We start from the raw sequence: 14,125 nt of genomic DNA on the forward strand, positions 1-14,125 counted from the left end.
ACGCTAACTGTATATGTTTAGTTAATATTTAAACAAAATACACAAACCACCTTGAATACAGTGGAACGCAGATCAACAATAGATTATGTACTGGTACAACGCATTAGCATACGGACTCATTCGTCCGGTCCGTCAAGGGTAAAATCCGTCCAAGGTTGCAGCTTGACAGGTCTGTAATTGCTTCTCGGTTATTTTATTTTCTCGTAACTACATGTTATCACGTATTAGGAGAAATTAATGCATAACTTATGTCCTCTTAAATCCGCAAGCTATTTGTCATATTGCTTGTTCGTTTTAACAAGTAATAAAAGGTTAGCTCAGAAATGCATCATCTCATCAAAACAATGGATCAGCCCAGTCGGTCATCTCTCGTGGAGATGAAACCGCGAGAATATTATGGGTCATGGTTAGAAGGGATCCCGATTTTAGTCAAATTAACGCGCATTTTAGCTAAACCTTTAATTAACATGATCACAATTCACCTTATCAACTACGAGAAGTCAAATCTGACGTTAATTTGACAAAAACTGGATCCCTTCTAGCGGTGACCAGAATACGATTATGAGCAGCAGTAGTTCCTGGTTTAAGGTTTTTGTTATTGATTATTTGGAAAAAGATTGGGCGAAGGCTTGATTTTGATCTGCCCGTATGCAGATGATAAACGGTTTCAACTAAATTCCATAGCCACAAAGTCACAATTGACTATATAGTAAAGCGTCGAACACACCGACAGTGTTTTCGCAAAATAGGACGCAGCATAATCTAGATATGTATGCAACAAAAGTTCAACATTCACCTTCTGCTACCATTTCTGTCAATCCGTCTACGCATACAGTTTGACGCATACGTTTGGTAAATCCAACATATGCACGACACCGAACGCTCTGCAACAATGCTACAAGGCAAACGCGGTGTTTCATTGGACATTAATGTCATTCTGGTGTACAAAAATGCAATAATGCTGTCGGTGTGTTCGAAGCGTTTCAAATTCTAGTTTTGGAAACCGAAAACTTCCCCCCTAAATTCAATGATTTACTCTGAGCATTATAGGTTGCATTTCAAACTCATAATAGACACACCCATGTCCACTTACCATCATCGCCTTATGCACTTGGGGGGAATCCTCGCAGCCATATTTGTCTTCGGTCCAAATGATTAGCCAAGCATGGGAAGTTTGCAACGTAAGCCCCCCAGCCCTCATGATTTGGAAAGGCACACACCTGACTATATAAGTTCAGACAGTTAACGGTGCATCTCAGAGCAAAAACAAAAAAAAAGTCATGAGGTCAACAGAATTGCCGTAGAGCTGTGAGACGATTGTTTCGAGACACAGATCTGAGGAAGGGTACCAAAACATTTCTGCAGCATTGAAGGTCCCCCAAAACACAGTGGCCTCCATAATTCTTAATTGAAATAAGTTTGAAACCACCAAGACTCTCCTTAGAGCTGGCCGCCCGGCCAAACTGAGCAATCGGGAGAAGGGCCTTGGTCGGGGAGGTGACCAAAGCTTGGTCACTCTGACAGAGCTCCAGAGTTTTTCTATGGAGACAGGAGAGCCTTTCAGAAGGACAACCCCTGCAGCACTCCACCAATCAGGCTTTTATGGTAAAGTGGCCAGACGGCAGCCACTCCTTGGTAAACGACACATGACAGCCTGCATCTAAAGAACGATGACCATTTGAAACAAGATTCTCTTTTCTAATGAAATGCCAAGTGTCACGTCTGGAGGAAACCAGGCACCGCTCATCACCTGGCCAATTCCATCCCTACGGTGAAGCACGATAGTGGCAGCATCATGCTGTGGGGATGTTTTTCAGCGTCAGGGACTGGGAGACTAGTCAGGATCAATGGGAAAGATGAACGGAGCAAAGTACAGAGAGATTCTTGATGAAAACCTGCTCCAGAGTGCTCAGGTTCACTTTCCAACAGGACAATGACCCTAAGCACACAGCCAAGACACCGCAGGAGTGGCTTCGGGACAACACTCTGAATGTTCAAGAGTGGCCCAGCCAGGGTCCGGACTTCAACCCGATCAAACATTTCTGGAGACCTGAAAATAGCTGTGCAGCGACACTCCCCATCCAACCTGACAGAGCTTGAGATGCTCTGCAGAGAAGAATGGGAGAAACTTCCCAAATACAGGTGTGCCAAGATTGTAGCGTCAAGGCTGTAATCACTGCCAAAGGTGCTTCAACAAAATAAGAGTCTGAATACTAATGTAAATGTCATATTTCTTCTTTTTTTATATACAAGTTAGCTAAAATGTTTGCTTTGTCATTATGGGGTATTTTGTGTAGATTGATGAGGGAATATATATATTTTTAATCCATTTCAGAATAAGGCGGTAACGTAACAAAATGTGGAAAAAGTCAAAAGGGTCTGAATACTTTCCGAATGCACTGTATCTTGAAAGTTTATGAATGTCATTTGTAATAAACTAGCCTATAAAAAACAGCCTGTAAAAACTGAGTCATACAAAGATATAACACCATTCAATTATATGTTTTTCCAGAACAATTTTTTTTATTGATTATCCCTGATAAAGAATTAGATTATGTGCTGCAACAGGACTAGACACTACTAGGCTATACTAACTGCATATTAAAAACTGGGTAGTTTGGCTCCGGGATGCTGAAAGCCGTGGCATATCAGACTCTATACCACGGGTATGACAAACCAATGTTTTTTCTGTTCAAATTACGTTGGTAACCAGTTTATAATAGCATTAAGTTACCTCGGGGGTTTGTGGTATATGGCCAATATACTACGGCTAAGGGCTGTGTCCAGGCACAACACGCTGCTTCGTGCTTATGAACAGCCCTTAGCCATTGTATTTTGTTCATATTGCTTAAATATAACACATTTCTTTATTGCTAAAATATATATTTTTTTGTATTTCAAGTATGGAAGAGGACAGTCCGGAAGAGTTTCTTGCGGAGTTCAAGGAGAAACATCTAGGTGCTTGGGGAATTGTCCAGATAACTGCTGGCACAGGGCTAGCTGTCTATGCCATGTGGGCAGGGGTTCTCATGCCGGGATTTCGAAAAGTCCCTCTGAGGTTACAGGTAAGACCTGGGTCGTTTTCACTGGGGTGCAATTCAATTACAGAATCATGAAATACAAATATACTGAACAAAAATATAAATATTACAATTTCAAAGATTTTACCGAGTTACTATTCATATAAGGAAATCCGTCACGTTAAATAAATTCATTAGGCCCTAATCTATGGATTTAACATGACTGGTGACAGATGCCTAAAAGAAATGCAGGGGCGTGGATCAGAAAACCAGTCTGTATCTGGTATGACCACCTCATACCTCATCTCTTTTGCGTAGAGTTGATCAGGCGGTTGATTGTGGGCTGTGGAATGTTGTCCCACTAATCTTCAATAGCTGTGCGAAGTTGCTGGTTATTTTTTTTCATTTGTTTAATTTTACCTTCATTTAACTAGGCAAGCCAGTTAATTAAGAACAAATTCTTATTTTCAATGACGGCCTAGGAAAAGTGGGTTAACTGCCTGTTCAGGGGCAGAACGACAGATTTGTACCTTGTCAGCTCGGGGGTTTGAACTTGCAACCTTCCGGTTACTAGTCCAACGCTCTAACCACTAGGCTACCCTGCCAACCCATATCCAGAGCATCCCAAACTTGCTCAATCAATCAAATGTATTTATAAAGCCCTTATTACATCAGCTGATGTCACAAAGTGATGTACAGAAACCCAGCCTAAAACCCCAAAACAGCAAGGAATGCAGGTGTAGAAGCACAGTGGCTAGGGAAAACTCCCTAGAAAGGCTGGAAATTTAGGAAGAAACCTAGAGAGAAACCAGGCTATGATGGGTGGCCAAGGTCTCTTCTGGTTGTGCTGGGTGGAGATAATAACAGAACATGGCCAAGATGTTCAAATGTTCATAGATACAATAATAATAATCACAGTGGTTGTAGAGGGTGCAACAGGTCAGCACCTCAGGAGTAAATGTCAGTTGGCTTTACATAGCCGATCATTCAGAGTATCTCTCCGCTCCTGCTGTCTCTAGAGAGTTCAAGACAGCATGTCTGGGACAAGGTAGCACGTCCGGTGAACAGGTCAGTATTCCATAGCCGCAGGCAGAACAGTTGAAACTGGAGCAGCAGCACGACCAGGTGGACTGCTCAATGGGTGATATGTCTCGTGAGTATGAAGGTCATGGAAGAACTGGGACATTTTAGCTTCCAGGAATTGTGTACAGATCCTTGCGACATGAGACCGTGCATTATCATGTCTACATGTGATGGCAGCAGATGAATGGCATGACAATGGGCCTCAGGATCTCATCACGGTATCTCTGCATTCAAATTGCCATTTGATAAAAGCAATTGTGTTCGTTGTCTGTAGCTTATGCCTGCCGATACCATAACCCCACAGCCACCATGTGGCACTGTTCACAACGTTGATCAGCAAACCGCTCGCACACACAATGGCACACATGTGGTCAGCGGTTGAGGCTGGTTGGACACACTGCCAAATTCTCTAAAATGATGCTATAGGTGGCTTATGATAGAGAAATTAATTTTAATGTTATCTGGCAACAGCTCTGGTGGATATTCCTGCAGTCAGCATGCTAATTGCATGCTCTCTCAACTTGAGACATCTGTGGCATTGTGTTGTGTGACAAAACTGCACATTTTCGTGGCCTTTAATTGTCCCCAGCACAAGGTGTGCCTCTGTAATGATCATGCTGTTTTAATCAGCTTCTTGATATGCCACACCTGTCAAGTGGATGGATTATCTTCTCAAAGGAGAGCTGCTCACTAGCAGGGATGTAAACACATTTTTGCACAATTTGAGAGAAATTAGTTTTTTGTGCATATGGAACATTTCTGCTATCTTTTATTTCAGCTCATGAAACATGGGACCAACACATTACATGTTGCGTTTTATATGTTTGTTCAGTGTATATTATGTAGATCCGACTTGTCTTTCTGTCATGAGGATTGGGGAATTGTGTTGGCTCTATAGTTTACGCTTCACTTTAAAGCATCCAGGTATAATGCTTCATAATATAAGCCTTTATAATGTCTTATAATAAGGCTTATAATATGCTATTCCTGTCTTTATATCACATTTTTCTAATGGGCAAGCTCCGTTCAATAACAAATTGGGCTTCCCGCCACTGTTTTGGTTAACAGCTGTGGGATGGGGCTGGAGAAATATAATCAGTAACCACTCTCAAATTCATAGCCAGAGCTATGGATGCCAGGACTGACCATCCATGAGACCAAAATTATAGGTTTAACCATGACGCTATACAGTGTTTGTTTACAAGGAAATTGTTCACAAACAATGAAGTAAAATAAGCTTATATTTTGGATTCTGCTGGGTTACGCACGACAGTTGAACTGAGCTCATGAGGCTTTAATAAGTCATATTCTTTGAGAATCTGTGGGTTTATCATTAAATGTAAAAGTCCCAAAATGGATGTACTATTCACAATTGCTATTTTTTTATTAAATCAGAATCATTATGAGATGATTATAAGATATGAGCAACTCCAGTCCTTGGGGGGCCGGAGTGGTGTCAAACTGATTGCATTCTAAACTGTAGATCATCATTAGTTGATTATTGGAGTCAGGTGTGTTCGCTGGGGCTGGGGAAAAGATGTGTGACCAATTAGGCCCCAAGGACTGGAGTAATTTAGCAGACACTCTTATCCAGAACAACTTGCAGTAATGAGGGCATATATTTTCATGCTTGTCTCCCGTGGGAATCAAACCCACAACTCTGGTGTTGGAAACACCATGCTCTACCAACTAAGCCACACGGTACCAATGCTGCATTTTTCTTGTTTTTCAAGTGAAGGTATTTTAAGGGAGTATGCGAGCACCTTCGTTCGGTTCGACTAGCTGAGGTCAGCTAGGCGCCAGCCGAACTGAAGCATGCTGACGCCTTTATAAGACATAAGGGCGTTATACATGCTCATGACAACAATTACAATGCATTATAACCTCATCGTAGTACATTGCATCTATAGGCTTTTAAGTAAAGTGTTAAAGACATTTCTGTCTCCTAGTTCTGATAACCGATGTGGGTTGCGATATTTTCTGCAGGTGCCCTATCTCCCCGCCAGCAAGAAACAAGTGCGGAATGTGATGGCACTGCTGAGTGGTCGACATGGTAACCTTGTGGACTTGGGCTCCGGTGATGGCAGGATTGTAAGTAGGGCTGAGCGATGTGGCTTAAAAATCATATATATATATTTTTTCAAACTTATGGCCGATTCACAATATATCAACTCTAAATAAGATTTGTTGTATAATTAAAGGGAAGTTAGAAACCCATATACACAGGCAGTTAGAAAAGCCAAGGCTGGCTTTTTCAACCAGAAATTTGCTTCCTGCAACACAAACTCAAAGTTCGCACCTCCTCCCAGCTGCCCACTGCACTGAGGATAGGAAACTCTGTCACCATGATAAATCCACTATAATTGAGAATTTCAATAAGGATTTTTCTACGGCTGGCCATGCTTTCCACTTGGCCACCCCTACCCCGGTCAACAGCACTGCACCTCCCACAGCAACTCACCCAAGCCTTCCCCATTTCTCCTTCTCTCAAATCCAGTCAGCTGATGTTCTGAAATAGCTGCAAAATTTGGACCCCCACAAATCAGCCGGGCTACACAATCTGGACCCTTTCTTTCTAAAAAATATCTGTGCGAAATTGTTGCAACCCCTATTACTAGCCTGTTCAACCTCTCTTTCGTGTCGTCTGAGATTCCCAAAGATTGGAAAGCAGCTGCGGTCATCCCCCTCTTCAAAGGATTAAGTTAATTAGAATTAATTAGTGAAACTGTTAAAAAAAACAATAGTTTATGGCATGTAAATATATTAGGCTATTGTTATCATATAGAAACATAATTGAATATTGTACATAATACTAACATCAACATACATTATTGTTTAATTCAAAAGGAATCTTGTGGAAGGCTACCCGAAACATTTACCCAAGTTAAACAATTTAAAGGCAATGCTACCAAATACTAATTGAGTGTATGTCAACTTCTGACCCACTGGGAATGTGATGAAAGAAATAAAAGCTGAAATAAATCATTCTCTCTACTATTATTCTGGCATTTCACATTCTTAAAATAAAGTGGTGATCCTAACTGACCTAAGACAATGCATTTTTACTTGGATTTAATATCAGGAATTGTGAAAAACGGAGATTAAATGTATTTGGCTGAGGTGTATGTAAACTTCCGACTTCAACTGTACATTCAAATGTATCTAATTAATTTAACATATCGCCCAGCTCTAATTTTAAGTTTGGGCGTGCCCCTGCAGATATGGAATGGGTATCTGTGTATGCTGAATCTGTAAGCTGCAACAGGGATTTGCTGTCCACAAGGTGTGTGTGTGTGTGTGTGTGTGTGTGTGTGTGTGTGTGTGTGTGTGTGTGTGTGTGTGTGTGTGTGTGTGTGTGTGTGTGTGTGTGTGTGTGTGTGTGTGTGTGTGTGTGTGTGTGTGTGAGAGAAACGGTACCTTTGTTGAGAACCAAGTTCATGTTTTTATCTTTTCAGGTGCTGGAAGCACACAAACACGGCTTTGGTCCCACAGTAGGATACGAACTCAACCCCTGGTTAGTTCGTCTAGCTAACTTCCACGCATGGAGAGCAGGCCATTATGGGAAGGTGTCGTATCGGCAGGAAGACCTCTGGAAGGTGTGAAACAGGCAGATGTTATGTGTCTTTTTCCCAACCCCATACCAACTGCTAGCTTCTTCACTTCAGATCTAAGAGGATTAGATAGGTAAACTATATGGCCAATAGCTTAATCTTGCACTCTGATAGGCTTGTTGGAATTTTCAGCATATTGCTTACACCAATCCAATTATTTAAAAACTACATACATGTCCAGGGGGGCAGGGGCTAGGGGATGATTAAGTTTTGAGTTGAGTTCACATGTTTGGTTGTTGGTAAAACTCATCCACATATTTTATACCTTTTTCACTATTACTAGTTCCACAAAGAGTTACTACTAGTTGTTTTACCAAGCTTTATTGTTCGGGCCCAGAGTTTTTTGGATGATGATATTTGCATTTCTCATTCCAGGTGGACCTTACTGAGTGTAAGAATGTTACTGTGTTTTTGGCCCCCAGCGTGGTAAGTATTTTTGCATTGACACACATTATTAATTAATGTGTGCAGACGATACAGATACTCAGCCATAGCGGTCAAACCATTTGCTCAGTAAGATGGAGCATAGCATGACGATTTTGAGGGGTCAATTCCCATATCATCTGGCTGCCGGAACAAAAACACCTGTTAGCTAGCTATAAATGAATAGACAGCTGCAAGCCAACTGATTTGAAAAACAGACAGCTGGATGAATATGTGTGTATGTGTTTGCCTAGCTCTCTTTATTGCAGGAGAAGATGGAGGCTGAGCTTCCAGATGACGCCCTGGTCGTAGCTGGTAGGTTTCCCTTCACTGAGTGGACTCCATGCAGGATTGAAGGAGATGGTGTCGACAGAGCTTGGGCCTATACCATGCAGGCGCAAAGACTGCCAGCAGGGAGTGCTGTGCTACCTGTACCTAAAGAGTTGAAATCACCAGTTTGAACTGAAAGTGAGAGAACCAAGTAACTGTCTGGACCAGGAAGACATGAGACATAAGCATGAGCGTTTGTATGATGGAAGAAACCATTGGTAGTCTGAGGAGGAGGGACAAAACATTTTCATCTACATGGGTTGACACAAGTTGCTGACTGAGACCCACTCCTCACAGTGTTCAATTGGTAGTTAGGGACCTTTTCTCAATTGGATTTTCTCAATTCCTTGCCTCCGTCCTCTCCTCGCCTTTTGAAAACAACAGCTGTTTCAAAGGGGGTGTGGTTGATTTCAAAACTCTTCGTGATAGGAATTGAGAAAAGACCAGGGAGTGAGATGCCGTCTGAGTAGATGAACCTGTCAACAGATAAACTACCAAGCACATGGTACAATCCAGACATCTTTAAAAACCATACCTCTTCAACATTTTGTTACGTTACAGCCTTATTCTAAAATGGATTAAATAAAAACATATCCTCTTCAATCTACACACAATACCCCATAAAGACAAAGCAAAAACAGGTTTTAAAAATTTTAGCAAATTTATTCAAAATAAAAACCAGATACCTTATAAACATAAGTGTTCAGTCCCTTTCCTAGGAAACATGAAATTGAGCAAAGGTGCATCTTGTGTCCATTGATCATCCCTGAGATGTTTACATCTTGATTGGAGTCGACCTGTGGTAAATTCAATTGATTGGACATGATTTGGAAAGGTACACACCCGTCAATGAACTCAAAAAAAGAAACATCCTCTCACGGTCAACTGCATTTATTTTTTAGCAAACTTAACATGTGTAAGTATAAATATTTGTATGAACATAACAATATTCAACAACTGAGACAATCTGAACAAGTTCCAAAGACATGTGACTAACATAAATGGAATAATGTGACCCTGAACAAAAGGGGGGTCAAAATCAAAAGTAACAGTCAGTAACAGACTGTACCAGATTTGCTATGAGATGTTACCCCACTCTTCCACTAAGGCACCTGCAAGTTCCCGGACATTTCTGGGGGGAATGGCCAAAGCCCTCACTCTCTGTTCCAACAGAGCCCAAACATGCTCAATGGGATTGAGATCCGGGCTCTTCGCTGGCCATGGCAGAACACTCCTGTCTTGCAGGAAATCACACACAGAATGAGCAGTATGGCTGGTGGCATTGTCGTGCTGGAGGGTCATGTCAGGATGAGCCTTCAGGAAGGGTACCACATGAGGGAGGAGGATGTCTTCCCTGTAACACACAGTGTGAAGTTTTCCTGCAATGACAACAAGCTCAATCCGACGATGCTGTGACACACCGCCCCAGACCATGACGGACCCTCCACCACCAAATCGATCCCGCTCCAGAGTATAGGCCTCGGTGTAACGCTCATTCCTTCGACGTTAAACCTGAATCCGACCATCACCCCTGGTGAGACAAAACCATGACTCGTCAGTGAAGAGGGCAGCAGGTAGCCTAGTGGTTAGATCATTGGACTAGTAACCGAAAGGTTGCAAGATCGAATCCCCAGGCTGACAAGGTAAAAACCTGTCGTTCTGCTCTGAACAAGGCAGTTAACACACTGTTCTTAGGCAGTCATTGAAAATAAGAATTTGTTCTTAACTGACTTGCCTAGTAAAAAATTTAAAAATAACACTTTTTGCCAGTCCTGTCTGGTCCAGCGGCAGTGGGTTTGTGCCCATATGCGACGTTGTTGCCGGTGATGTTTGGTGAGGACCTGCCTTACAACAGGCCTTCAAGTCCTCAGTCCAGTCTCGCAGCATATTGCGGACAGTCTGAGCACTGATGGAGGGATAGTGCGTTCCTGGTGTAACTCGGGCAGTTGTTATTGCCATCCTGTACCTGCCCACAGGCGTGATGTTTGTTTGTACCGATCCTGTGCAGGTGTTGTTACACGTGGTCTGCAATTTATTGCCCTGGCCACATCTGCAGTCCTCATGCCTCTTTGCAGCATGCCTAAGGCACATTCACGCAGATGAGCAGGGAACCTGGGTATCTTTCTTTTGGTGTGTTTCAGATCAGGAGAAAGGCTTCTTTAGTGTCCTAAGTTTTTGTAACTGTGACCTTAATTGCCTACCGTCTGTAAGCTGTTAATGTCTTAATGACCGTTCCACAGGTGCATGTTCATTAATTGATTATGGTTCATTGAACAAGCATGGGAAACAGTGATTAAACATTTTACAATGAAGATCTGTGAGGTTATTTGGATTTTTACTAATTATCTTTGAAAGACAGGGTCCTGATAAAGGGACATTTCTTTTTTTGCTGAGTTTATAAGGTCCCACAGTTGACAGTGCATGTTAAAGAAAAAAAACAAGCCATGAGGTCAAAGGAATTATCCGTAGTGCTCTGAGACAGGATTGTGTCGAGGTACAGATCTGGGGAAGGGTAGCAAAACATTTATACAGCATTGAAGGTCCCAAAGAACACAGTGGCCGCCATCATTCTTAAATAGAATAAGTTTGGAACCCCCAAGACTTCCTAGAACTGAGCCATCAGGGGGGAAGGGCCTTGGTCAGGGAGGTGACCAAGAACCCAATGGTCACTCTGACAGAACTCCAGAGTTCGTCTGTGGAGATGGGAGAACCTTCCAGAAGGACAACCCCTGCAGCACTCCACCAATCAGGCCTTTATGGTAGAGTGGTCAGATAGGAGCCACTCCTCATTAAAAGGCACATGACAGCCTGCTTGGAGTTTACTAAAAGGCATCTAAAGACTCTCAGACCATGAGAAACAAGATTGTCTGGTCTGATGAAACCAAGATTTAACTCTTTGACCTGAATGCCAAGCATCACATCTGGAGGAAACCTGGCACCATCCCTACGGTGAAGCATGGTGATGGCAGTATCATGCTGTGGGGATGTTTTTCAGCGACTGTGAGACTAGTCTGGACCAAGGGGAAAGATGAACGGAGCAAAGTACAGAAATCCTTGATGAAAATCTGCTCCAGAGCGCTCAGGACCTCAGACTGGGGCGAAGGTTCACCTTCCAAAAGGACAACGACCAGCCAAGACAACGCAGGATTCGCTTTGGGACAAGTCTCTGAATGTCCATGAGTGTCCCATCTGGAGCCCGGACTTGAACCCGATCGAACATTTCTGGGGAGACCTGAAAATAGCTGTGCAGCGATGCTTCTTTCTCTGAAGAGAAGAATGGGATAAACTCTCCAAATACAGGTGTGCCAAGCTTGTAGCGTCATACCCAAGACGACTCAAGGCTGTAATCTCTGCCAAAGGTGCTTCAACAAAGTACATTTACATTACATTTAAGTCATTTAGCAGACGCTCTTATCCAGAGCGACTTACAAATTGGTGCATTCACCTTATGACATCCAGTGGAACAGCCACTTTACAATAGTGCATCTGAAGACTTATGTAAATGTCATATTTCAGTTTTTATTTTTATTTTTAATACATTTACAAATATTCTAAACCAGTTTTTGCTTTGTAGGGTATTGTGTGTAGATTGAGGAGAAAAAATACATTTTATAATAAGGCTGTAATGTAACAAAACATGTAAAAAGTCTAGGGTTCTGAATACTTTCCGAATGCACTGTATATCATGGTCATAAAGGCGTATGAAGTAACAAGTTATGGAGCAAACACATAGGTTGTAATATGTATGCACACAGCCGCTATCACAAACGCTCTACACACATGTACATTGTAATATTGTTGTATGGTGGTATTATACATATGTACTGGTGTACTAATGTTATGATGGACTGTTTTATATTTTGTTTCATGTGTATTGAAATTTCCTTAATGTGTTTGGACCTCAGAAAGAGTAGCTGCTGCCTTGGCAATAGCTAATGGGGATCGCTAATAAATACAAATACTAATGTGTTTTTTTATGGCTTCCACAGTGATTTAACCCACGCATCGCTACCAATCAAACCAAGCCCTCAGTTAAGAGCTAGATTGTAGCTTCAATGTTTTTAAGACTAATAAGATTGAGTTTTCACCAGATCATCAAAAGTCAACCTTTTTTTGGCGTTGTATGTGACATACAAAAATATATAGATCTGGAGTGAGTTTGTTTAGCACTAGGCAAAGGACATAGGATGATTTGGGGGGAAACACCTGATCAGGCATAAATTATTATGGTGAGTCCATCATTCCCCAGGGGCTCCTTGTGTGCCTGATTCTGATTTAAGATTGGTGTGTTTATTTAGCCCTCTGCAGACAGAAACAGCGTCTAACTGAAAAGATTAATGTGGGTTTATAAAGCCCACTCGGGCAACTACAGACAATGGCAGTCAGAGCCAGAGTGTCTGTAGTGTAGTGTCTCAGCATCTCAGATCTCATTTTTGGTACACCGGTGTCACTGCTCTGATGCATCACTCAGACATTTCTGGGGGTAATGGGCATTTAACAAACCTTATATTGCTGAGTATCTTCAAAGAAAGAAAAAAGTGCATGGGGCCAAGGTTCTGATGGGGTGGAGGGAAGCATGTGGGGTTGATCTTGATGTGTGTGTGCTGTAAATTGATAACATAATTCATATTCTAAATGTGCCACCCTTATTGGGACGTTTGCAAATAGAGACAGTCTTGTGAAAATATTTAATGTAATACGCTATATTTTGTTTGTGGCCGGCGGACTCATCCGGCTCAAGATTAAAATGTTACTTCCGGTGGGGAGGGGCTGATTCACCGGGAGGAAGTTGCGACTTCAAGGCCTCAGGCTCAGTACAGCAGCTCAAAAGCAACCAGTTAGCTTAGCCTAAGCTAACACTGGGTCTGGGCAGAGCCGCTTCAGGAGAATAACACAGAAAACAGGAACAAGCACGATGCTGTAAATTCAGTTTGTATCAGATTTTCCGGAGCACTTACGACGTAAACCCCTCAAACAGACAATCTTTAATGCGTGCTTTATTTTTAACCGGGATTCCCACTGCAACAGCTAGGCAGACTTAGCTACATGTCTGGTTCACCTCCACTAAACCCCGTGTAGCAACATTATCAACAATAGCAAGGGTCGTCTCTTAAAAAGCCATATATTGTATCGACATCTAGATTAATAAATGACCTTTCCTGCATTTTTATGATGCAATGTCGCGGTTTCTTGTAGTCGCGAGTGGGCCCATTGCCACAACATGAGCCTCTGCCGGTGTAGCCAACACCTCAAGTAGCCTGCTTGCTACAAATATTTATTGGACGTCTGGAGAGTCATCAAAATTAACTCCGAACATGGTGAGTATGGGTTTTGGTTTGCCACATTACAGTTAACTAGCTAATTAACTAACATATCAGGAAATTGATACTATTAAAAATCCAATACATAGCGGACAATGTAGAATAGATGTTGTAGACTTCAGCAAAGGGATAACTAAACAGAAATTGTCTCCTTTACTGAGTAACGTTATAATATTTTTATGAAAATGTGAAACCCTTAGTATTGAGTCATATCCATTTATTGCACTCATTATTTGCATGTGTTAGTTACCGGTATAGTCAAATGTGGCGTATCATATCTTTAAAGCTTTCTAACTTATCTATTCAACGATATTTTCCCAGTATATAATTCTGGAAG

At 42.0% G+C, this 14,125-nt stretch overlaps 2 protein-coding genes across 2 annotated transcripts in view; both read left to right on the forward strand.

Annotated features, from left to right (window-relative positions):
- The first annotated feature begins 52 nt into the window (after nucleotides 1-52).
- antkmt (adenine nucleotide translocase lysine methyltransferase) lies at nucleotides 53-12,436 on the forward strand. Its single transcript, XM_035770570.2, has 6 exons — nucleotides 53-169; nucleotides 2,903-3,065; nucleotides 6,090-6,194; nucleotides 7,559-7,699; nucleotides 8,090-8,140; nucleotides 8,392-12,436. Exons 2-6 carry the CDS (start codon nucleotides 2,904-2,906, stop codon nucleotides 8,596-8,598), a joined length of 666 nt encoding a protein of 221 aa, XP_035626463.1. The 5' UTR covers nucleotides 53-169; nucleotide 2,903; the 3' UTR covers nucleotides 8,599-12,436.
- A 787-nt stretch (nucleotides 12,437-13,223) lies between these two features.
- Nucleotides 13,224-14,125, forward strand: part of xpo6 (exportin 6) — a 67,747-nt gene continuing 66,845 nt past the window's right edge. Inside the window, exon 1 of the mRNA XM_035770571.2 lies at nucleotides 13,224-13,785. Coding sequence (XP_035626464.1) covers nucleotides 13,783-13,785 — 3 coding nt within the window. The 5' untranslated portion in view covers nucleotides 13,224-13,782. The remainder of the gene's footprint in view (nucleotides 13,786-14,125) is intronic.

This window comes from Oncorhynchus keta, chromosome 5 (assembly GCF_023373465.1).
Source record: "Oncorhynchus keta strain PuntledgeMale-10-30-2019 chromosome 5, Oket_V2, whole genome shotgun sequence".
NCBI classification, from domain to species: domain Eukaryota; kingdom Metazoa; phylum Chordata; class Actinopteri; order Salmoniformes; family Salmonidae; genus Oncorhynchus; species Oncorhynchus keta.

Bases quoted from the DNA above. Each gene is read 5' to 3' on its own strand.
- antkmt (XM_035770570.2), top strand. From the start codon at position 2,904: ATGGAAGAGGACAGTCCGGAAGAGTTTCTTGCGGAGTTCAAGGAGAAA. The intron at 7,700-8,089 runs GTGTGAAACAGG...TTCTCATTCCAG, and splicing joins GGCAGGAAGACCTCTGGAAG to GTGGACCTTACTGAGTGTAA. The intron at 8,141-8,391 runs GTAAGTATTTTT...GTGTTTGCCTAG, and splicing joins TGTTTTTGGCCCCCAGCGTG to CTCTCTTTATTGCAGGAGAA.